This window comes from Pristis pectinata, chromosome 7 (assembly GCF_009764475.1).
Source record: "Pristis pectinata isolate sPriPec2 chromosome 7, sPriPec2.1.pri, whole genome shotgun sequence".
NCBI classification, from domain to species: Eukaryota; Metazoa; Chordata; class Chondrichthyes; order Rhinopristiformes; family Pristidae; genus Pristis; species Pristis pectinata.
In genome coordinates this window covers 74410231-74434951 of record NC_067411.1, presented here as the reverse complement: position 1 = coordinate 74434951, position 24721 = coordinate 74410231, and the positions used below count along the sequence as shown (strand labels likewise).

Below are 24721 nucleotides of genomic sequence, written 5' to 3'. Positions count from 1 at the left end.
GTATGAGATGAAAGGCCCTGGGCCATCTCAGATTAGAGGTTGGGGCCATCTTAATATGAGGCAGTTAAATCACAGGAATAAGAGGGTCTTTCTGTGGAGCTCACTCGCAGAAATATTGAGATTTGTCAGCCCAACAGAGAAAAGGACTCAAGCGCCAAATGGAAATAATAAAACCATTTTTGAACTAAATCTTTAATTAAGCCTTGTTTGTTGTAAAGATCTTTTCCCCAAGAACTTCAATAAACTCCTCACAACTGATGCCAATTCTGATGAGGACTCAGAAGGGCTTTTGTACCCTGGCAACTCCTTAGACATTTAAATTGCAAAACTGCAGATGCTTGACTCTGAAATGAAAACAAAGATGCTGGAAACAGCAGGTCAGTTAACATTTCAGGTTGTAAATCCTTCATCGGAACTGGATAAGTGAGAAAACAAGAGAGGGTGGCAGAGAGATAGATAGGACAAAGGGGCCAAGATTGCCATGGTGATATACAGTTTATGAAGCTGTGTGGTTGGTAGATTAATAAGGGCAGTGCAGGGAGAGAGAGGAAAAACAAAGGGATGTGTAAAAGTTGTGAAACACAACTTTAATTCTGCATTCCACATACTGTTGCAGAGGACTGAAGCCAAAGGGATAACATTGGAGATGACCAGCAGATCAGGGAATGTCTCTGGAGAGTGAAAAACTGAGTTAACATTACAGATGAATAGCCTTACAGCAGGACTGGCCAGCTCTGATACAAACAGAGAAACGGAGGTAACTGGAATTGTTGACTTTGATGCTGGGACATGCCCAAATGGAAGGTGAGGTGCTGTTCCTCAAGTTAACTTTGGACCTTGTTAGAACAGTGCAGGAGACCACAATCAGATAGGTCAGAGTGGGATGGATAATTAAAGTGATAGGCAACTGATTGTCCCTGCAGAACTGAATGCTTACTTTGCGAAGTGGTCACCCAATCTGCATTTGGTTTCTCTGATGTAGAGAAGACCACATTATGAGCACCAAATGCAATACACTAGATTGGGAGAGGTGCCAGTGAATTACTGTTATCATGAAAGGACTGTTATGCCTCCTGGATGGTGGGAAAAGATGTGGTAAAAGAGCAGGTTTTGCTTCTCCTGCATTAGTATGGTAAAATACCATGGGAAGGCGCAGTTGACGGTGACAGAAGAGTGGACCAGCGTGTTGCACTGAGAATTGGCCCTTCAGAATGCTGAAAGGGCAAGGGAGGAGAAGATGTGTCAGGTGGTGAAATCTTGTTGAAGGTACCAGAGACTGCAAAAATAATCCATTGAATATAGAGGTTAGTGGTGTTGGGAAGAGAGGACCAGGGAAACTTTATTATTTCCCCAGCTAGGAGTGGGTGAGAGCAGATGCACAGGAAATAGAATAAGACACAATTGAGGACTCTATTAACTATGGTAGAGAGGAAGCTATGGTTAAAGATAAAGGAGGATGTCTCTAAGGTACCTATGTGGAGAGTCTCATCATTGGAGCAGATACAATGAACACATAAGAACTTGGAAAATGTAACGAAGTCTTTGGAAAAGGCAAGGTGGGAGGAAGTAGTTGAAATAGCTGTGCGAATCTGTGGATTTGTAATGGATACCATTACAAATCCACAGATTCCATCCCCTGAGGGAGATCCAGAGGGATCCAGAGAGGGACCACATGAAGGTGTGAGCAGGGTTGAAATTGTAATTAAAGTAAATAAAGTTTCATTCAGTATGAGTGCAGGAAGCAGAATCAATACAACATCAATGTGCTGTAAAAAGAGCTGAGAGATGATGCCTGAGTAAGACTGAAATAAGGATGGTTCCACATATCCCACAAAAAGACAGGTGTAGCTTGGGCCATGCAAGTTATCATGGCACAAGCGAGTTTGATGATCTGGTATTGCTATTGTGGTTTGGTGAAATGACCTCTATCTGGCAGGAGACAACTGTCAACTCTCAAGCTCCTCCTCATACCTCCCTCTGGACCAAGACCTAACTACTGAATATCAGGCCATTGCCTCCCAGAAAGTCACAGACCTCATTTCCTAAGGAGATCTTCCCCGTACAGCTTCCAGCCTTATAGTACCCAACCCTGCACAGCCTGCTTCTACCTGCTCTCCAAGATCCACAATCAGGACAGTCTAGGCAGATCCATTATTCCAGACAGCCTATTGAACCTATTTCCTCCTAAATTCCTCCTTTCTGCCTTGGTCCAGTCCCTTCCCACTTACATCCATGACACTTCTGATGAACAAAGTTGAGGAACTAAAAGCAAGACTGACCTATCAAAGGGAACTGAGGGACTGCTGCTCTCACTGAAATGTAGCTTATACCTGCTTCACCTGACTGTACCACACAATGGGAAGGCTTCTCAATTCACCAGATGGACCATACTCCAGCCTCGGGCAAAGCAAGGGGCGGAGGGGTCGGCTTCCTAATCAGCTCCTTGTGGTGCTCAGACGTGATGGTTCTGGCGAGCTCCTGCTCACCTGACTTGGAATATCTAACAGTGAAGTGCCCCACATATTATCTGCCATGGGAGTTCAATTCAGCTATCCTGCAGCAGTCTACATCCATCCCAGGTGGATATGAAGCCTGTGCTCAATGAACTATACTCCGTGACCAACAGTCTTGAAACGGGATACCCCGAGGCCCTCTTCACCATAGCCGGTGATTTCAACCAAGCCAACTTCAAGAGTGTGTTACCAAAATACACCAGCACCTCTCCTGTCCCACCAGGGTCCCAAAAACCCTTGACCATTGCTACACAACCATCAAGGATGCCTACCGATCTACTCCCCCACCCACACTTTAGTAAATTAGACCAACAGGCTGTGCTCCTTCCCCCTGTGTACAAACAGAAACGAAATGTGAGCATCCAGTACAGAAAGTCATACAGTGCTGGTCTGAGGAAATACATGAGCTTCTACACGATTGCTTTGAGTCAGCAGAATGGTTCATATTCAAAGACTCAGCAGCCAACCTAGATGAGTATGTCACCGCCATCACAGACTTTATCAGCAAGTGTGTAGAGGACTGTGCAGCAGAAAGGTCAATTTGGGTGTTCCCAAACCTGAAACCATGGATGAACTGGGAGATCCATTCCCTACTGAAGTCCAGGATTGCAGCATTCAAATCAGGTAACCCTGACCTATACAAGAAATTGAGATATGACCTTCGTAAAGCTATCAGGGATGCCAAGAGACAAATCTAGTCCAAAATCAAGTCCCAAACCAGCTGTACGTTGTGGCAAGGCTTACATGTTATAACAGGCTACAAAACAAAGTCAGGCAGCATCGCCGACAACAGTACATCCCTTCCTGATGGGTTTAACGCAATCTATGCACATTTTGAACAGAAGGGGAATGAAATGTCGCCACCCAGCCCAACAGCCTTCAATGGACCTGTAATCATAGTTATCATTGCAAATGTTAGATCAACCTTCCAAAGAGTGAACCCGTGGAAAGCATCTGGCCTGGATAGAGTCCCCGGCTGTGTCCTTAGATCCTGTGCAGATCAGCTGGTGGGGGTATTTGCAGACATTTTTAACCTCTCCCTACTTCAATATGAGGTCCCCACCTGCTTTAAGAAGATCACTATCATCCTGTTACCTAAAAAAAATAAGGTAACGTGCCCTTATGACTACTGCCCGGTGGCTCTGACATCCACCATCATGAAGTGCTTTGAGAGGCTGGTCATAACACATATCAACTCCAGCCTCCCAGACAACCTCGATCCACTGCAATTCGCCTACTGCTGAAACAGGTCCATGGCAAATGCCGTCTCCCTGGCCATACTATCATCTCTGGAACATCTAGATAACAAAGACACCGACATCAGACTCCTTTTGATTGACCACAGCTCCAGCTTCAATACCATAATTCCAAAGAAACTCATCTCCAAACTCCTAGACCTAGGACTCAGCACCTCCCTTTGCAGCTGGATCCTTGACTCTCTGATCAACAGACTGAAATCTGCAAGGATAGGCAGCAACACCTCCAGCACGATTATCCTCAACACTGGTGCCCCACAAGGCTGTGTCCTCAGCACCCTACCCTACTCCCTTGTCACTCACGACTGCATGGCCAGATTTGCTCTAACTCCACCTACAATTTTGCAGATGACACCAGCACAGTGGGCCGTATCTCAAATAGTGATGAGTTGGAGTATAGGAAGGAGATAGAGAGCCTACTGGCATGGTGTCATGACAACAATCTTTCCCTCGATGTCAACAAAAGAGTTGGTCATTGACTACAGGAAGGGAGGCGATGTACATGGTCCTGTTTACATCAATGGTGGTGAGGTCGAGAGGATTGAGAGCTTCAAGTTCCTAGGAGTGAATGTCACTAATAGGCTGTCCTGATCCAAACACATAGATGCCATGGCCAAGAAAGCGCACCAACACCTCTTCTTACTCAGGAGTCTAAAGAAACTTTGCATGTCCCATTTGATTCTCACCAATTTTTATAGATGCACTATAGAAAGCATCATATCTGGATGCATCACAGGTTGGTATGACAACTCCTCTGCCCAAGACCCCAAGGAACTACACAGCATTGTGGACACAGCTCAGCACATCACAGAAACCAGCCTCCCCTCCATGGACTCTGCCTCCACCACTTGCTTCCTCAGTAAAGCAGCCAACATAATCAAAGACCCCACCCACCCCAGACATTCTTCCTTCTCCCCCCTACCATTGGGCAGAAGGTACAAAAGCCTGAAAGCACATACCACCAATCTCAAGGACAGCTTCTATCCTGCAGTTATAAGACTATTGAACAGTCTCCTAGTACGATAAGATGGACTCTTGACCTCACAATCTATCTCGTTATGGCCTTGCGCTTTATTGTCTGTCAGCACTGCACTTTCTCTGTAACTGGAACACTTTATTCAACATTCTGTTATTGCTTTTCCCTTGTACTACCTCAATGCACTAATGTAATGGAATGATCTGTATGGATGGCATGCAAAACAAAGTTTTTCACTGTACCTCAGTATCCATGACAATAATAAACCAACTTACAGTTTCTAATTTTGTGGTCCCGACTCTGGACATGCCGAGGGATTCTATGACAATGGATGTGCAATTCCTCTATACCTTCATCCCACGTCAGAGGATTGAGGGTTCTCTGTGTCTTCCTTGAATAGAAGGCTAACCTGTTCCCCTCCAATAACACACTCATTCTGAACTTGTTTTCACATTGAACAACTTCTCCTTCAACTCCACTCACTTTCTCCAGTTCAAGTGAGCCCAAGCTCTTTTTGTGGGATATGTGGAACTGTCCTTGTTTCAGTCCAACTTAGGCCCCTCCCTCAACTCTTTTTTTTTGGGAAAAAATGACAATTATATTAGTGCTGCTTCTTGCATTCATACAGAAGTAGAAAATTTCATTACTTTTGCTATCATTTTCCACACTGATCTTACCTTCACATGGTCCATCTCCAACCCTTCCCTTGCTGGATCTTTCCATCTCCGTCTCAGGTGAAAGGTTAGTGATAAATATCCATTACAAGTACACAGACCTCCACAACTATCTTGAATATAGCTCCTCCCACCCTGCCTCCTCCAAGGACTCCATTCCATTCTCCCAGTTCCTTTGTCTCCATTGTATCTGCTCTGCTGACAAGATTTTCCTTTGAGGGATCTTTCTTTTTCCTTAACCATGGCTTTCCCTCTACCATGGTTAAGAGAGCCCTCAAATGCTTTTCATATATTTCCCACCCATTACCTCATAAGTAGGGTATGTTAAGCAAGGATATATTTGCCCGCAACAGATCAGGCAGACATTTAACTCACTCATTGAGGATCCTTTCCGTTCCTTCCACTAACCACAAATAATTTATTCTTCTATGCCAATTTTCCAGGAGTGTTTGGCCATTATCCTCAATTGAGATCTATCTGGTTTATACCTTGAAACAATCTTCGGGAATTTTCACCCTCTTGTAGTTTGAAATGCTTATTGATCAAAATGTATTCTACTCTTTTTAAACATCTTCAGCACCTTCTGACTTTGTACTTAAATTCCTTTTACAAAGCACATAATAAATTCCACAACAAACAATTTTTTTAAATGATCCCCACAGCTAATTTTGAAGAACTTCAGATTCAGGTTTATGACCCATTAATTTTTGTGCTTGGAAAATATTTTATCAAGGATAATAACCTCTTATGCTTAATTGTTTTCTTGTCTCAATCCTCCCATTTGGTTACTTGTGGAACTATTATGGTTTCTCTCTTTCATGCATTGTAAGTACCTCATGGCAGGAGAAGAAATGTGTAACATTGGCTTTCCCATGACCTGAAAGTCACTCACAAACTTTATTTTAATATTGCATCAAAAGCCTGAACCTTCATCTCTCCCTCGATCTTAAAACACAGAATTCAACAGCTTTTACCCTTCGATCCTTCAACTTCTAATTTTTGTGGCCTAAATTTATAGGCATTCAAAAATTATAACTAGATATACACTTTTTTACATTATTTCCCAAGTAAAGCATTGCTACCTTTACTCATTTCTATTCTTTATCTTTTTAGGCAGTCCCTTAGGATTGACGATTACTTGCTTCTGAGGAGTGGAAAATGCCTGTATGTGCATTCATTTAATGTATGTAGCCATTGCTCATCAATTACCATAAGGTTTTGGTCCAATGACAAGGATGTCTAAGATTATTGAAGATCAGGTTCTGCTGCAAAAACTTAGCACACACACATACATAAATATACTCACATACATTCCAAGCACACCCTGACCACACACACTGATACACATTTTGCTCACACCCTATTCCTTGGTCACCACTTCCTCACATTCCCCCTGCCTCTGATCTCCTCCTTTAGTCTCCACAGATCTGTTCTCTGTTCCCCTTTCTGCCTCCCTCAGTCTGTTCCCCACCCCCTTTGGTCTTCTTTCCTCCCTCTCATCTCCCTCCTTGCTACATTACAGCTGTGTCTATAACCCACTGAAGTACTCCTGGCTTTGTAGAGCTCTTTGTGATAACTTGAGCCCATGAAAGGCTATAATAAAATACAAATCTTTATATTGGGATTTAGATTTTATTTAATCATTCTTCTACAATATACACAGAGACATTAATAATTCTCTGGCCTAAGTACTGGATCCTGTCTCACTTTTGTTTCAATGCAATGGGATCCAATATGGATCAGTAAGAAATAAAATGACAGCTGAGATGTTTTTTGCCACGTTCAACATTATGGTGGAAATTCGATTTGGTATTTCTGCTTGTGTTTCACCTCTGTGATGATCAAATGCTGTCACTTTGCTTGCAATGTTCCTTGCAGAATGTTATGCAGGAAACTGAATCACATTGTTTTGGGAGCAACTATTACTTGACAGTCAGTGGTCACTCCCAGTGGTCACTCCTGGAACAACCGTAATGTATTAACACTGCAGTAATGGAATTCCTCTTAAGGTATTTCTCAACTATAAATGGAACCGATTCTCCCACCCCGATGCCTGATACCCCACCAACCCATCCTCCTCAATCAAGCACCTGACCATGCACCTACCACCTACTGTTGATACTTCAAACTCCCTGTCTGATCCCAAATTTGAGGTCTGATCCAGCCTTATCCCCTGAGATGCTGATTCTACTCCTGATCCCTAATCAACCATCACACCACTATTACAGTTGGTCCACAATTCCCAGCCTCTGTGGCCCTAAGCCTTCAACCTAACAGCACCCGGCAGTCCGTAATCATTATGGAATTCACTGCCCACCTATCAAGGAGGTCCCCATAGGCTTCCTATACACATTCAACAATTACCCCCAACAAACCCTCTGTCCCTGCCATAGCTGATGTCCGAGGCCTGGATTGGTTCTAGCAACACCAGCACTCCCTAACAGTGGTATCAGGCCCTTCAGTGCCATCCAATATTATGATCATGGGTTCACTTCTTTATAAAAATTATTCTCCAACATCTAGGTCCATGCCTTTAAACTAACATTAATTCCTTGTCACCCATATATTATTCCTAGTATACCTAGTATCACCAAAACAACAGGAGTGTAAACTCTAACAGATTTCTTCAGGAACTGATGCAATTCGTCTTGTGAAGTACTCCCAGTGTTGTTGGGTACAGAATTCCAGGATTTGGATGATGAAGGAACAATGATAGTGATACATTTCTAAATCAGGATGATGTACTACTTGGAGGGGAATTTGTATTTGGTGGTATTCTGATTTGCCTACTCCTCTCAACCTTCTAGGTGTTAGAGGTCAGAGATTTGGAACATGCTTGAATAATTGAGTAGTTGAAATAATTTTGGCATGTGACTGCAAACCATTTCATACATGATGCACACTACGGCAACAGTGTGCTGATGATGGTGGGTCTGCAGATTTAGGATTCCGAATGGGTTGCCAATTAAACTAGCTGCTCTGTCCTGAACTGTGTTGAGCTTCTTACGTGCTGCACTCATCCAGGAAACTTCCATCACACTCTTTACGTACATCTTATAAATAGTGGAGAAGACTTTAGGGTGTCAGGAAGTGAACCTGTCTTTGACCTGCACTTGTACCACAGGTTTATGACCAGTTGAGTTTCTGGTCAATGGTGACCCCTTCCCAGCATGTAAGATGGGGAGGAATGCATAATATAGGGAACTGCGAAGACCATTCCTTTCATTATACCAGTTATTATTATGTTTTATTAAAAAAGTGGACACTTGAAAACAAACAAAACTTCTCTGCAAGGATCAGAGAGGGTAGGGGGTAGAATGATTGGATGAAAAGGCCTCTGACCTCATCAATTTCTTTTTAGTTGAAGGGAAGCAAGTAGAAAAATAAAGGAGTTAATTGTTGGAAAGATATCAGACCAGAATGGGAGAGGGCAAGAGCTTAGGGAGGCTGGGCAGTAAATGCTGGCCATGCCAGCAAAGCCCACTCTTGCAAATTCATAAACATCCCTAAGAAAGATACAAGTTCAATGGGCAAAAGGCAAGGATTCATATTGGAGCTAAGGATTAGCAGAAACACAAGTTACTGTTGGAGTAACTGTGGGAGGAGCACCACATTAACACAGCTCCCAACCCAAATGTAGCTTCTCACTTGAAAAACAGAAGAGTTGAAAAGGTTGAATTATAAGCAAATGCGGACAAAGGGGCAGAGTTACAAGGAAAAGCAGAAGAAAGACAAAATTTGAAAGGCAGAGCGAGAAACTTCTTCATGGAGACAGTGGGGAAAAGTAGGAGACCATATTCTCTGATTAAATGTGTAATGGCAAAAGAGAACAACAAAATTAACATACACCAACATGTCTGGAAATGCGAGAAGCATAATTATACATTGCTTATTTACAAGTCCACACAGATAGTACGAGTACAATGACAACATTTGAATAGCATACAGTTGATTACCTTTAAAATACTGTAACAACAGCTGCATTTTCTGTTCATGTTCCTTTTGTTGCATTGTCAATCGTCGGTCTATCTCCATTGACAAACGCTCCACTGCAGATTCTAATTCATGGACCATATTCTCGTGTTCAGTTACTTTCTCAGACATTTCTGCACACTGAACCTGCAAGTTGCGTTCAATTTCACGCAGGCTAATCACCTGCCAAAATTAAAACATAAATAAACTTTACCTAGACCTCAATGTTAAAGGTTTAGTTAATACTGACAACATGATGTGTCTTATTTTGGCATTGATGCCACTGGGGTAAAAAAACAGAAACCAATTTGCTCAGAACAAATCTCAAAAGGAACAAGATTAAGAACCAATTTTTCCCATGGTGTTGTTGGGTGAGTGAATTTTGGTTGTTCACATGGAAAACTTCCTGCTCGTCTTCTTAACACACTCATGATCTTTAGCAATCACTTGAACTAGGGGAATAGCAGATAAAATCACAGTTTAACATTCTAATCCACAAGGTTCCACTTCTGACAATGTAGCATTTAACCAATATTGTATTATAAAGCCACCTTAGAAGCCCTGCAGTGCAGCTTGTATACACACTGAGACCATAAACAAATGCGATGAGGATACCTGTGATACAAACACCTCTGGTTTCAAAACCTGCCAAAATTCAGACAGCATGATTTTACACTGATAAAATATCTTTTGCTAAATTAAATATTTTTGTCAGAATTAGAAGTATGCTGCATTGAGTTTGCTTGGTCCTGCTTTTCATGACCTATTTTATATTCTACATTTTCATCACATGGCACAAAGTGACCAAATAAATTCCATTCATAATCTGTGAATCACATCATATACAAACTAGTTTTTAGGACTATGTATTATGGAAAGTAGAACCTTACCTTATTAAAATATCTGCAGAGAAGAACTCTTGTTTCAGCAGCTGACAAAGCACCCAACCTAAACATCACATTCTCTTCATTTTGGGCAAGGCCACTGTCCGAGGCTTTCAATGAATGCTGGCGATGGTGAATGGTTTCATTTTTGTATTCTATAGCAGCATCCAGAGCTTCAATACCTTCCTCTAATTGTAGTAGTATTCGCTCCTCCTGAGAAACAACATAGATGTGATTAAGTCATTTACATACAGTAATGCTGGCCTTACTTCTGATAGATTACCTTAGTCTCAAAACCTGAACATAGACTGGAAGCCTTTTGATTGCAAATTTCAAAGGGAATTATATATTGCTGAAAGGGTAAAAAAAAACCAGTCATAGGAAGAATAGGGGAGTGGGATTAATTGGAGCCAGCACAGGCAAATGGCCTGATTCTATACTGTAACATTTTATGATTTCATCCTCAATTCATTACCATAAACGAGTTGGTTACTAAAATGCAAATTAGTTTGAATTTCATCTACAATTTTGAGCTATTTCAGATTACTTGCATTAAATCCAATGCATTGTTCGGTTTCTCAAATTATGGTACCAGGTATTTTTTTTTAATTTAAATTTTTTAAATTTTACTTACAGAGTGGTAACAGGCCCTTCTGGCCCAACGTGTCTGCGCCGCCCATTTTAAACCCCAAATTAACCTACCCGTACGTTTTTGCAATGTGAGAGGAAACCGGAGCACCCGGAGGAATCCCACACAGACACAGGAGAACGTACAAACTCCTTACAGACAGCGACGGGAATCAAACCCCAATTGCTGGCACTGTAATAGCGTCGCAGTAACTGCTACGCTACCGTGCCGCCCCTACACCTTACACCTAATAAAATAACAAAAGAACTTTATGTGTGTTCAAGTGGAGGAGGCCTTTTATGATTTTTTTATATATTACAAGAGAAAAAAATGACGACATTCTTTCTCATAATGGTAATTTCATATTGAGTTTAGAAAATTCACGATTTATAATAGAAAAGTGGTGAGTTAGTATTGTACCTACTCTATATTAAAAATTTTCTATCTCTAAATATTTAGTCATTTTCAACTATTTATTTCTTTGTTCAATTGCTACACAGCGTGGGTGGTAATAATTATGGTGTAACAAGTTTACATTGAGAGTTCTCACTGTAAATGAAAACACAGAAATTTATGAAGATGTTATAGAAATAAGGGCAGGTGGCAAAATGAGGACTGATTTATGCTTGTACATTTTGATCAAACTATTACTTGCTCTTTAACTCCATTCACTTGAAAATTACAATGGATCATGACTCCCTTTAAGCAATATCTTCGGGACATCAATTAGTAAGAGATAAAAATAAAAGAATTCAAGGAATTTGCACATTAAGGAATAGCTTATGGCTACATCAGTTGAATCTCCAAATCTGCTATTGGCTTTAACGTTGTCACAAAATCTCTGTTATTTCAGACCTAAGTAATAACTCCTTAAATCACCAAAAAATAAACTAATAATTATACCTCAGGTGACAGAACATTTCCTAGCTCTAGTTTCTCATCTAGATATTGCCTTCTTTTCAGAAGTTGAGTTCGTTCCTGTTGAAGTACTTGTATCTCTTCTGAGATGGTTTTACTTTCTTCCAAAGTACTATTTTGAAGTTGAGTGCTCTTGTCTGATAATTCTTTTTCAATTGTCTTTAAACGAGTGGATAAATTTAAAATATCTTTGTTCAGAGCCTGAAAAGAAATGATCAATTATTAATTTCTTGTAGTGTTATAGCCAAGAGATGCAAACTCTAACCACTCAATTAAATGATTCATTTTATGCAACTTATTCTAGAATTTATCAAATGCAATACAAGTATACCGATATAAAATAATGATTGGATTGGTATTTACTTCATAGCCATGGTATTTCAAAATAATAATTTAAAAATTTTCTTGGCCCATTTGCTTTATAAGATATATTAGCTAATATCATCTGGTGAAATATTGGTATTGGTTTATTATTGTCACTGGTACCAATATATAGATCAATACATTACACAGTGCATTGAGGTAGTACAGGGTAAAAACAATAACATAATACAGAGTAAAGTGTCACAGCTACAGAGGAAGTGCAGTACAGGTAGACAATAAGGTGCAAGGTCATGACAAGGTAGATTATGAGGTCAAGAGTCCATCTCATTGTATAACGGAACCATTCAATAGTCTTATAACAGTGGGATAGAAGCTGTCCTTGATCCTGGTGGTATGTGCCCTCAGGGTCCTGTATGTTCTGCCTGATGGGAGAGGGGAGAAGAGAGAATGACCCTGGTGGGTGGGATCTTTGATTAAGTTGGCTGCTTCACCAAGGCAGAGAGAGGTATAGACAGAATCCATGGAGGGGAGGCTGGTTTCTGTGATGTGCTCAGCTGAGTCCACAACTCTCTAAAGTTTCTTGCGGTCCCGGGCAGAGTAGTTGCCATACCAAGCTGTGATGCATCCAGATATGATACTTTCTATGGTGCATTGATAAAAGTTAGTGAGTGTCAAAGAGGACATGCCAAATTTCCTTAGTCTCCTGAGGAAGTAGAGGCGCTGGTGAGCTTTCTTGGCCGTGGCTTCTACGTGATTTGACCAGGACAGGCTATTGGTGATGTTCACTCCTAGGAACTTGAAGCTCTCAACCCTCTCAACCTCAGCACCATTGATGTAGGCAGGTGCACGTACACCGCCCCCTTTCCTGAAGTCAATGACCAGCTCTTTTGCTTTGCTGACATTGAGGGAAAGGTTGTTGTTATGACACCATGCCACTAAGTTCTCTATCTCCTTCCTGTACTCCAACTTATTGTTATTTATCATATGGCCCACTGCAATGGTATCATCTGCAAACTTGTAGATGGAGTTAGAGCAGAATCTGGCCTCACAGTCATGAGTATATAGGGAGTAGAGTAGAGGGCTGAGGATGCAGCCTTGTGGGGCACCAGTGTTGAGAATGATCATGCTGGAGGTGTTGCTGCCTATCCTCACTGATTGCAGTCTGTTGGTCAGAAAGTCAAGGATCCAGTTGCAGAAGGAGGTATTGAGTCCCAGGTCTCAGAGTTTGGTGAAGAGTTTGTTTGAAATTATAGTATTGAAAGTGGAGCTGTAGTCAATAAACGATAGTCTAACATAGGTGTCTTTACTGTCCAGATGCTCCAGAGCTGAGTGTAGGGCCATGGAGATGGCGTACACTGTAGACCCGTTTCGGCGGTAGGCAAATTGCAGTGGGTCGAGATTTTCCAGGAGGCTGGAGTTAATGTGTGCTATGATGGGCCTCTCGAAGCACTTCATGATTGTGAATGTCAGAGCCACCGGTTGGTAGTCATTAAGGCATGTTACCTTGTTTTTCTTAGGTACCAGGATGATAGTGGTCTTCTTAAAACAGGTGGGAACCTCAGATTGAAGCAGGGAGAGGTTAAATATACCCCTGCCAGCTGATCAGCACAATATCTGAGGACACGGCCAGGGACACTATCTGGGCCAGATGCTTTCCTCGGGTTCACTCTCCGGAAGACTGATCTTACTTCCTCAATAGTGATCACGGGTTCAGTTAAATTGGAGGCTGTCAGGGTGGGTGGTGACAAACCAATCCCCTTCCATTCAACATGTGCATAGAATGCGTTCTCATCAGGAAGGGATGTGCTGTTGTTGACTATGCTGCCTGACTTCGTTTTGTAGCCCGTTATAACATGTAAGTCCTGCCACAACTGACGGCTGGTCTGGGACTCTATTTTGAACTGGTATTGTTTCTTGGCATCTCTGATAGCTTTATGGAGGTCATATCTCGATTTCTTATGAAGGTCAGAGTCACCTGATTGAAATGCAGCAGTCCTCGACTTCAGTAGGGAGTTTTTCTTAATAATAATGTCTTTCAAATAATGTCTTTCTTTAGGTTTCAAAGATTTTATTTCAATATACCAAAAAGGACAAGATGTTTTCTGATAGCGATCACAGATTGTGGCTGCCTTTCAGACCAAACATGGTTAGGGAATATATTTCTGGGTCTTTACGATGGTTCTCCTGATCTGTAAAAGCAAGCTGAAAGAACCCATCTACCAACTTACCACCCTTTCTGGGCAGATCCTTTGCTCATGGCCCAACAAATTGTGGAATTAAGAGTAATTGTGCAAAAACAGCAGAATGGCAAAGTGCAATAGGACACAAATGTTCCACCTTATGGTATTAGTGTAGCATGAGTCAATCCTCCACATAGATGTACTTATAATATCAAATAAAAGATGCTGCAGTAAATCAACAATGAGAATACAGGGAAAGAACGTCAAAGCTGTAAAGTTTTTGTACCACTCTTTTGCACCTTCTAGCAGCTGACTTAAATTTTTTTTACCTATACAGATCCTCCCCAGATTACAACATTCCTGATAAATGTTCGTAATCCATCCTGCAGGTCTCTCAAATGCTCATTCGTATGCACGGCTGTACATATGTCAGGTGTTTGTAAGATGGGGAGGATATGTATCTATAAATCTAAACTGAATTGCTTGGGATGAAAGTGTACTTTTCTCTAGAGTGAACATATTAATTTCTTGAGAAATTTTGCATGCATTTCTCAGCAGTATTTCACGATGGGAGATCCCAAATGTCGTAACATAGCTGGGACATATATTCTTACCTGGCTGGAACGCAACTTTTTAATTTCTAATTGGCTTTTCTCCTGCAATAGTGCTTCCTTTTTCTCTACAATAACTTCCCTTTTTTTCAAATCCTCTTCCAACTCAGCTAGAGCTTGCCTTTGGTGCAGAACCTTTTCTACCTCCTCATCCAACCATTTGCGTTGCTCATCAATCTCTAAAAATAAATAGAAACACATATAGGCAATAAAAAATAATCAAGATGAAAAAGAAAAAAGGTAGTGATTAAAAAAACTGCTGTATGCCTTGACTTAGTACACTGTGTGTGTGTATGTGTGCGTCTGTGGGTGTGTGTCTGTGGGTTCACTTCTGGATTTTTGACTAAATTACTGGATAACTCCTATCAATCATGAAACACAAAGCTAGTAAGCCTCAATCAGTATATTAATTGGATGGTAATGCAACTTGAATAACTCCAAATCAGGAGCTTGTTTTGTTACATTGGTAAAGTAAAAATATTGTTGAGAAGGAACATAATATTGGAAGGCACACCTGCTGCTCCTGTGAAATAACAGGTGAGTAATTCATTTTCTTCAGATGGGTAATTTCTTCAGTTTTTCTTTTCAGGATTTTCTGCTGTTGCTCATGCTTTAATTCCAGCTCCTAGTAAAATTAAACATGGACATCTTGAAATTCTTATTATTTCAGGAGATAATCCATGGTTACAATCAGAAATTTTATAAACATCCTTTTAATTTGGGTCAAAGAATCAGTAAGTTCCAAATATTCTGATACTCTTCCTTTCATAATATGAATCTCCACAAAATATCGATTTTGTTAGCTGAAATTCCAATGAAGTTGGTTGCTATTTAACATTTTAAAAAATTAAAAAGCATTAATCGTAGGTTTTTCAAAATGAAGCATGGACTTTTGAACCTGAGACTGGGCCCAGGTTGGCGGAGACCTGCATTTTTTTTTGAGCTTTAAATGCGTGGAGAAAGAAGAGGAGAATAAAAAAGAGATGGGCTCTAAGTCCATGTAAGACCTGTGAACTACATCCAGAAATCACTGAACATGACAGTCTGCACCATGCAGTTTCTGTGGAAAGAGATAATGTTTCAGGTCAATGAAATGACCTGAAATGATGAAAGGTCATCAATTTGAGGAACTTTCCCTTTTGTTCTCTCTGTCCCACTATACCATGTGCACCTTCCCCACCACAACACCACCCATTTCCCCCAATATTTTCTCTGCAACTTGACTTTTGCTAGTTCATTTTCCCCAATCTCACATTTCCATGCTTGATATGTTCTACATTCAAGAGGCATGCTTGGAGAATTATCAGATAGCCAAGCCTGCACCAGCCATATGGAGGGTTGTTCCATCACATGTCTATAGGTTCAAAATGGACCACCATTTTCACATTAACTTCATTTTGTCCATTCATTACAATACTTTTATGACTTGATTAGTGTCACTCTTAACTGTTCAGAATTCAAAATGAATTTACATCTACAGACAGAAATTTACTGATTTTATCCAAAATACTTTCCTGTAAACACTTGCTCAGCATATGTGCGTTCAATCAATGGAGTAAAAATTGCATTGCTTTTTGAAGCAAGTCTGATATCTCCATACGAATTCTGCTCCAAATACCAGCAAGAAAACATTGAAGAATTCTGTTTAAACATGGCTGGTATTCTTAAATGAATACCATAGATTATATTCCCTATTCAAATGTGTAAATCATTGTCCAATTCTAAAAAAAATACACTGTCCACTTTTTTTATACTATCCATTTTAGTTCTCTTCAGAGGTTTGATCAGTTTTCCTATAATACCACAATGTGTCTCATTCTTACTTATTCTCCACACATTTACCCATTCGATATGAAACAAATGAAATAAATTTAATGATCACCTTATTCCTTATTGTCACCTGCTATGACTTAAGAACAATGGTTGTGCAATTACATTAAGAAACATTATCTGAAGTAAAAACAAATCTCATGTTCAGAAACTGGTAACTACGAATTTAATTTAGGTTCAATCCCTAATCTGTTACAATCTCTTTAAGAGATCACCTATGAACAACTCAGAATTCCCTGATGTCAGACAAACACACAGCCCATATACTTGTTATTGCTCTTGAAAATTAGCTTTAGACACAAAGTGAAAGGCTCACTTTTTTTTTAAACCCCTGTCCTGCTGTACCTAATGCTGGGAATTGGCTTTTTGATACATCCTACCATAATCTGTAAATGCTAATGTGCTATTTTATGGGAGCACTGCAAATAATATGGATTCTATGCATCTTAGTATTCTCCTTTAATGGTTTGTGGTTTGCCGCCTCTCTTGTCCATTAAAGTTAATGCAGGTTGTAGCACCATAATTTCTATCCTAGCTCCATTCAACTAACTCCAGACTAAATGAAAAGCTAAAGGGTTTCGTACCAACAATGTATTTAAGTATCAACAATTCTTAAGTATTAGTATCCAAAACAGGCCTTCACAATTATAAAAATAAATTGGCACATGGTCAATATTAGATTAAGGAAACTACAAAAGGATACATTAAAAACTTGTATGCATCTCATAATTTTAAAAACTTAATTACATATTTTACCAACATAATTGTTAAACAGGTATGCCTTACTTTGATTCGTTGTTGATCTCTTTGAATCTCATTTTCCAGTTTTCTTTTTTTTTCACTTTCTTCTTGCAATTTTTTCTGGAGTAATTGTTGTTGTTTTTTCATATTTTCCACATTCTGGCTCAATTGGGTCAATCGTTTCTCATTCTGTGTTGACATAGCAAACAGCTTCTTCGTTTCTTGCTGTTTCTTCTGCAAGGTCTAAGGGAAGATGACAAAATCTGCAATGTGATTTTATTGGCAGCAGTCTTCCAGTTACCACCAAGTTTACTTTTGAACTAGAAATTCTATTCAGCCCAAGCAAACCAGAATACTAACAGCAGCTTATTATGTTGTCTTTTATTCACACATGCTGGGCTCCACCTGCATTGAGGATGGGGATATTTATGAAGCCTTCTCTTCCTGTTAGTTGTAAAATTGTGCACTACTAATCAAAATTCTAGAGTTTTGATCTGATCTAAAGGTTGTGGATTTACTTAGCTCTGTTTGTATCATAATGTTTCTGCTGTTTGACATGATGTAGTCCTATGATGTAGCTTTACCAGGGTGGCCTCTCATTTTCAGTCCACCTGGTTTCTCCTCCTGACATGGCCTCTGACAGCTCTCGTTGAACGGGGTTGGTACTCTAACTTGATGATAAAAATAAATTAAAGAATATATTGGGCTGTTAAATCCCATATTAAGGTGGAATACAATTCTGAAGGACACATGGCCTCAGGAAAGCCAAAATTTGACCCACTAGAAGTCTTCTGAACTTTTCTCATGTAAAACAGTACAATGCCATATCACATGATAGACAGCATCCTTGTTAAGATATGTTTTCATGTCTGCAAAGATACTTATTCCTACCTACGTCACCTTGAGCAAATAGATCTGAAGACTCTGCCTCCTATTGATTCTTTCAGCACTCAGATGACAAGCCTAGTCTGGCAGCTGTGTTATTTGGATCTCAGACGGTTGTGATGTTATCTAATGGACTAGTTCCCACTCATTCTGTGCTTTGACTCCTCTTGAACCAAAAGGAAAAGAAATTGCAATGCAAACTCCTAAGAATGTTCCTAACAACATCAGCCTTTTCATGCAATAAGATGCACATTCTTTTTTTTTCCACTCATACTCAGGTCCCCTCCTTTTTCTGGTGCTTTGATGACTATTTTTGTTCTTGCCCCGGTGTGGAAATTTCATGAAGTTTTCTTCAGATCGGCTCACCACTCACACCTTAAAATAGTTAATTTCTGATTACTGCCTCCCCTTCCTCAAGCTCTCAAGCTTCAGTACTACAACAAGCTATCAACCACTGACTACTGTAAGCCTACTTCTTCCCACTGTTACCTTGATTATATTTCCTCCTACCATGTTTTCTGCAGAACTATTCCATTCTTCCAGTTTCTCCTTCTTTGTTGCATCTATTCTAATAATGTATCCTTCCACACTCCTGCTTCTGATATTTCCTATTTCCCCAACTGAGAATTTGTAGGACCTTTAATAATAGCAGAAAATGCTAGAAATACTCAGCAGATCTATGATCTTTGATCATTGGAGTTGTTACTCCAATGAAAGTCTGATGAAAGGTCATTGACCTAACCTCAACACTGTTTGACTTTTCACTGATGCTGCCTGATCTGTGGAGTATTCCCAGCATTTTCTGTTTTCATTTCAGATCTCAAACGTCTACAGTTCTTTTGTTTTTGATTCTTTTCCATTTCTTGTCATTTCTCTCATCCTTCCCCATGTTCTTAGGAAGTACTTATTTTTTAAAACTATTGTCCAACATATAAAGGTATTTGTATTTATTTATATTGAATGTGTTTTGAATGATTTAATACTTTAGCAATCAATACCTGAACTTTAGCTTTGGCAGATTCATCTTCTTGCGGAATTCTTTTGTAACTTGACTTTTACTGCAGCATCCCTGAGCTCCTTGTTCTCCAGTTCTTGTAGTTGTTTCTGAGCTTCAGTCAGCTCAGTCTTAGCCTGCTCAGCATCTTGTTCCAACTGAGTAATTTTTTGGTAATACTGTCGATTCACAGCCTGAGCATCTTTACCTGATTGAACGAAATAAATATGTAGATAAAGTGATTATAATATAATTAATTGTTTAAAAAAAAGGCCAATTAAAAAAAGCAACAAAGGAAGAATTTTAGAAAGATCAATATTTCCTCCACAGTCATCTCAGAAAAGAAAGCACATTTCATTTTACATATTTTGTTTCACAAATTGAGTAAGAGAACCTAATGCATTCACACACAGAAAAAAAATCAACACTTCCTTGATTATGCTACATTATTGTATATAAAGTTCCTTGTGTTCACACTAAAATTATGCACTTAAGCCAATATACGAAATGATGAAATACTGACTTCTTGACAAGAGGGTTGACTGAATCCTCTACACCTACATTTCTCTTATCCCTATCCTGTGTAAATGTTTTGGTTATTGATTATTTTTAAATCAATGTGTGTGTGCATAATGAACAATGATTGAAGAAGAGTTAGCAACCGTGCATCAACTATTTGATTCAACTATACTCAATTGGGTTACTCAAAAAGAACACAGCAATAAAATATGACTTGACAGAAATATTAATAAACAATGCTCCAGATTAATTCATTTTCTTTGGAACAAGAATGAGGATTAACCAATAATTATGTTAACAAAAAGGTACAAAAAAAGTTATTTTGGATACTTCAATGTTAAGGCATGCATCGTTATTCAGACAACCTATTATCTATATACTTTGATCATTTCTAACCTGTTTTAACCAGTTCTTTGATGAGCTCTTCCTTCATGCGAATATTGATGGCAAGCTCTCTTATCTTCTGCTTAGAATGAGCCACATCCATGTCTACGGTCTTCAATTTCTTCATGTTTAATACTTGACTTTGACGCAAGCAGTCAGTCTCTGAGGGGGAATTCTTTTGTGGGACTAAGCATTCACATAAAAATAGAAAAATTAAATATGTCAATAATTTATACCGAACATAACTGGCAGAGTTAATTCAATGAACAGCTGGTATAACAATGCTGAAGCCATTCTTTCCTGCAATGTTCCAAACTCAACTGAGCTGTCTGGAAGATGGTACTTTGGCACTTGAAATGAAGAAAATATGAGGAAGAGTCCTAATCTGCTGCCTTTGCATACATCAGTGGACAACTAAAGCACCGCATGATGTAAATTTGGAAAATTGCTGCTTGGAACATAACATCAGAAACACAGAAATATGAGGTGATTCACCTCTTAAGCCTGCTTCACCATTCAATTATGGAGACACAAGAGATTATGCAGATGCTGGAATATGGAGCAACACACACACAAATGCTGGAGGAACTCAGCAGGTCAGGCAGCATCTATGGAGGGAAATTAACAGTTGATGTTTTGGGTCGAGACCCTTCCTAATTGAAGGGTCTCAACCTGAAACATCAACTGTCCATCTCCCTCCATAGATGTTGCCTGACCTGCTGAGTTCCTCCAGCACTTTGTGTGTGTCACCATTCAATTAGTTCATGATGATCTGTTTTTAGCTCCATTTATTAATCTTTGTGGCATGTATCGCTTGATTCCCTTACCTAATAAATATTTGTTAATTTCAATGTTGAAAATTGACCTATTATAGTACTGCAGCCATCTTAGAATTCACAAAACCGGAGTGGAAATAAATTATCCTTGTTTCCAAAGGATTGTCCGATAAGAAATAGAGAGAACCCATTTCCCGAAGTGGAAAGTTCAAAGACAGATGTAAAATTATGAGGATGCAATGCAAAACTTCATTATTTTTCACAGAGTGATTACCATCAAAAACTCACTGTCTGTAAGGGCAGTAAAACATAGTCAATTGGGGCTTTCGAAAGGGTAGATACTCCAAGGGAAAATAATTTGCAGGGCTACAGGAAAAGAGTGAGGGAATGGGAGTAGTATAATGCAATGGGTTGAATGTCCTCTTGTGTTGTAACAATTCTACGATTCTATTTTTATTTTATTATTACTGTTTTACCTATGCATTATTCATGACTTGTATAGCTGGACACTATGTCCCCTTGTTCTCCACAGTTCCTAGTCATTTGCCATTAAGAAATTCTTAGATTCTAGTCCTGGATTTAAAATGGATTGCTTCACAAGTCTCTATGAACAATCTCTGACACAAGGGGTTGCTGGTTGCATGAGGACTGCTAAAAAGCATTACCGTACATCACAAACTAGTATTCAATGCACAAACCTTTAAATAAATTAATGGACTATATGTCATCTCCCTACCCTTTTAGATAACAATGTTTTACACTACAATTCTATATTTTAAGGCTAAAATGTAAAATACAGCAAAAATGAATCAAATGAATGACTGTACTCAGCATCACATGAAGTACCTTTAAAGAGGATGTTGCTGCTAATCAACCTATGACTAACTGCCCTCATATGTACAAGTAAAATAACTAAAAATGTCTATTTTCATAAAAACAAATTTTCACCAGTTGCAAGAGAATTCTGGATGCATGAATATCAGATAAACAACAGAGTACTGTACATTCCCTTTATTGCTACTCTTTGCTTGACCTTGAACTAAAATTAGAGCAATCAGCAAATAAAAAAATGGACAAAAATGCTGGTGCAGCAAAGTAAACAGAAATTTATTCTGTTTCTTAATCTTAATAATAGTGTAATTAATTTTTTCCAGCTGAGATTATATTTCTTTCTTCATTCCATTTATCACCTGCAATTTTTAGAAATTTCGAGTTAATTAGTGCCTTAAATTTTTCTCACACTATCCATGTACCTTTCTGTGACTCAAAGTTCGTTGCATTGCCATCTTGTTCTTGATCATTCACGTCGAAGTCTTTTTTAAATAACTTTATGTCACTCATCACACAGGCTTGCTTCTGAGTCCAAGTCCGATTTATTGAAGACCTAATGTGGAAGAAAATATTATTACAATTCAAACAGAATTATTGTAGGTATAACCACAAATCAGTTTTATTTCCTGATCATTTTTATTATAGAATGCTACAAGTAAACAATTATATTGATTCATTCTATATTAGAGAAAGATGTGTGAAGTTTAGAAAATTTATGTGCTTTGTTTTAGTGGAAATCAAATCGCAAATTGAGCAAATTGTTCCATTCTGTCAATAAAAGATTTCAACTGATAAGTTGCAAGGAGGGAATGAAAATGAGAGAGACAATAAGGAATCCTATTTCTGAGTTAGATCCACTTCAATTCTTTCTTTTTCTATCCATTTTGAGGTTCTCATTAAGTATTAATCTTTTTTGTCTCCTGGTAAGTTAACGCTGCTCTCCTCAAGCTAACACCAGGTGTATTGTTACATTCCAGCATGCCACTCAGCTTCTCGTTATAATGCTGAAACTCTTTGAGAACAAATGTGCAGTGTAAACCCGAATTTGTTAAAAAAACAATGTCCACCAAAGTTCAAAGATTGCCATAAAAATATGTATTAAACTAATATACAATGGAAACACTAGAGGTGAAGTTTCTGACAGATGTATATAGGGAATCTGGTCCAAACTGCATCCATTTTTACTTCCTGCCACCCACAATGCTCTCTACTCCCACACCCAACCTCATTCCCCAGTGGGTTTTTGCTCAAATTGACTTCCATATAGCCAGACACAGAATCTGCCTTGAACCAGCGCAATCAGATAGTTTTAAAACAATTGCCTACAAGTCTTCAATGTGAAAATACAGGAATTAGCACAGGATTTTTAAGTGCCACAAAGTATTGAAATTCTAATGTGCATGCCATTCAAAGCATTGCAGGTGTTAGAATTAGAAATTCTTGGCTTTGTATATGCACATTCATGCACAAACTACATGCCAGCCCTGTCCACTGCAATCTTCCCACCACTGCAGAAGGGCAAAAAGGATCAGTGGGTTCCGAGCATGTGTATGAGGGATGACAGTGAAAGACTGAAGGATGGAGAAAAGTGGGGAAAAGATTGTGACATGAGAGAGTTGATGTGAGGACAGAAAAGATCAGTGAGGCGGAGAAAGGATCATGGGGAGAGACGATCATTGAAGAAGGAGAAAATTGGGGTTTAGAGAAAAGATCTGGAAGCTGGGTGAAGATTGCTGGAAAAATATGCTAATGGATTAGGAGGAGGGGGTTGCAGGAACAGATCCAAGTGCCCATTAAGGCAGGAGAAGGGAGTGCAGTCGGTGGGAAAGAGGTCATGAATTTTTTGAACTCTCTTCCTCATAGAGGGACGAAAGCAGAATTTTGAATATTTTTAAAGCTAGAGAGATAGATTCTTGATAAGCAAAGAGGTGATAGGTAATTGGAAGTAGACGAGCATATGGAATTAAGGACCCGAGCAATCAGCCATGATCATACTGAATGGCAGTGCAGGATCAAGAAACTGATTAGCCTACCCCTGCTCCTAATTCATGTGTTTCTATGTAATATCATTTAGAATGTTAACAACATATTTTGGAAAACAGATATTTTTCATATCCAAAATATTTTGGATTCCATCCTGCTGCAATCTTCACTGCAGAACTCCCCAGTGGGTTCAAATGTTTCAAGAAAACTGGGGTAGGCCTTAATCCTCTGGTTAAGGTCTGTTCTTACAGCTGAAACTCATGATGTTCAGATACCACATAATCCAAGTTTAAAAAAAATTGAATAGAATAGCACATAATGTGAACAAGGAGTTCCTGACTGGTTTAAGTGATTAGATTTTAGACAAATTTCAATCCATGTTAAATGTTAAAACTTTATGTCACAAAACAAAATTTCTAGTCATTTTTTTTCAAAAAATTCTGCTAAACAAAAAAATTCTTAAATGTATTTAAGATTGCTAACTGTGTATAGTTTGAATATTACATTTGAAAATTGATTTATCATAAAAATTAAGCAATAAAAATAATCACAATGTTAATTCCTCACCCAAAGTAACTCAATCTTAAATGTTTGAAAACAGCATTCAGAAATAAACAGAACTATTTTCTCTTTAAATTTGGGTAGGGTGATCAGTCTCTTCATAAATTTTTAAATAAAGCATCAAAAAACTTTAAATATATCGTATTTCCATCTGTGTTTGTGCCTAAAAGAACCAGCTTAGTTCTAGAAGTCTCCTCAAAGCCTTACAATTCGGCTTAATTTGTAGAAATTCCCAGCATTCAAAGGCCCTGCTTCTAGTGCAAAAGATTGCAGAAAATTGC

At 39.1% G+C, this 24721-nt stretch overlaps 1 protein-coding gene across 1 annotated transcript in view; it reads right to left on the bottom strand.

The window, feature by feature from the left end:
* Nucleotides 1–24721, bottom strand: part of LOC127572330 (kinesin-like protein KIF27) — a 52565-nt gene that overhangs the window by 5751 nt on the left and 22093 nt on the right. The window contains 11 exon segments of the mRNA XM_052019454.1: nt 9376–9574; nt 10282–10488; nt 11807–12022; nt 14940–15113; nt 15451–15561; nt 17553–17750; nt 19135–19141; nt 19397–19436; nt 19439–19594; nt 20302–20475; nt 22319–22449. Of these exon segments, the coding sequence (XP_051875414.1) occupies nt 9376–9574; nt 10282–10488; nt 11807–12022; nt 14940–15113; nt 15451–15561; nt 17553–17750; nt 19135–19141; nt 19397–19436; nt 19439–19594; nt 20302–20475; nt 22319–22449 (1613 nt within the window).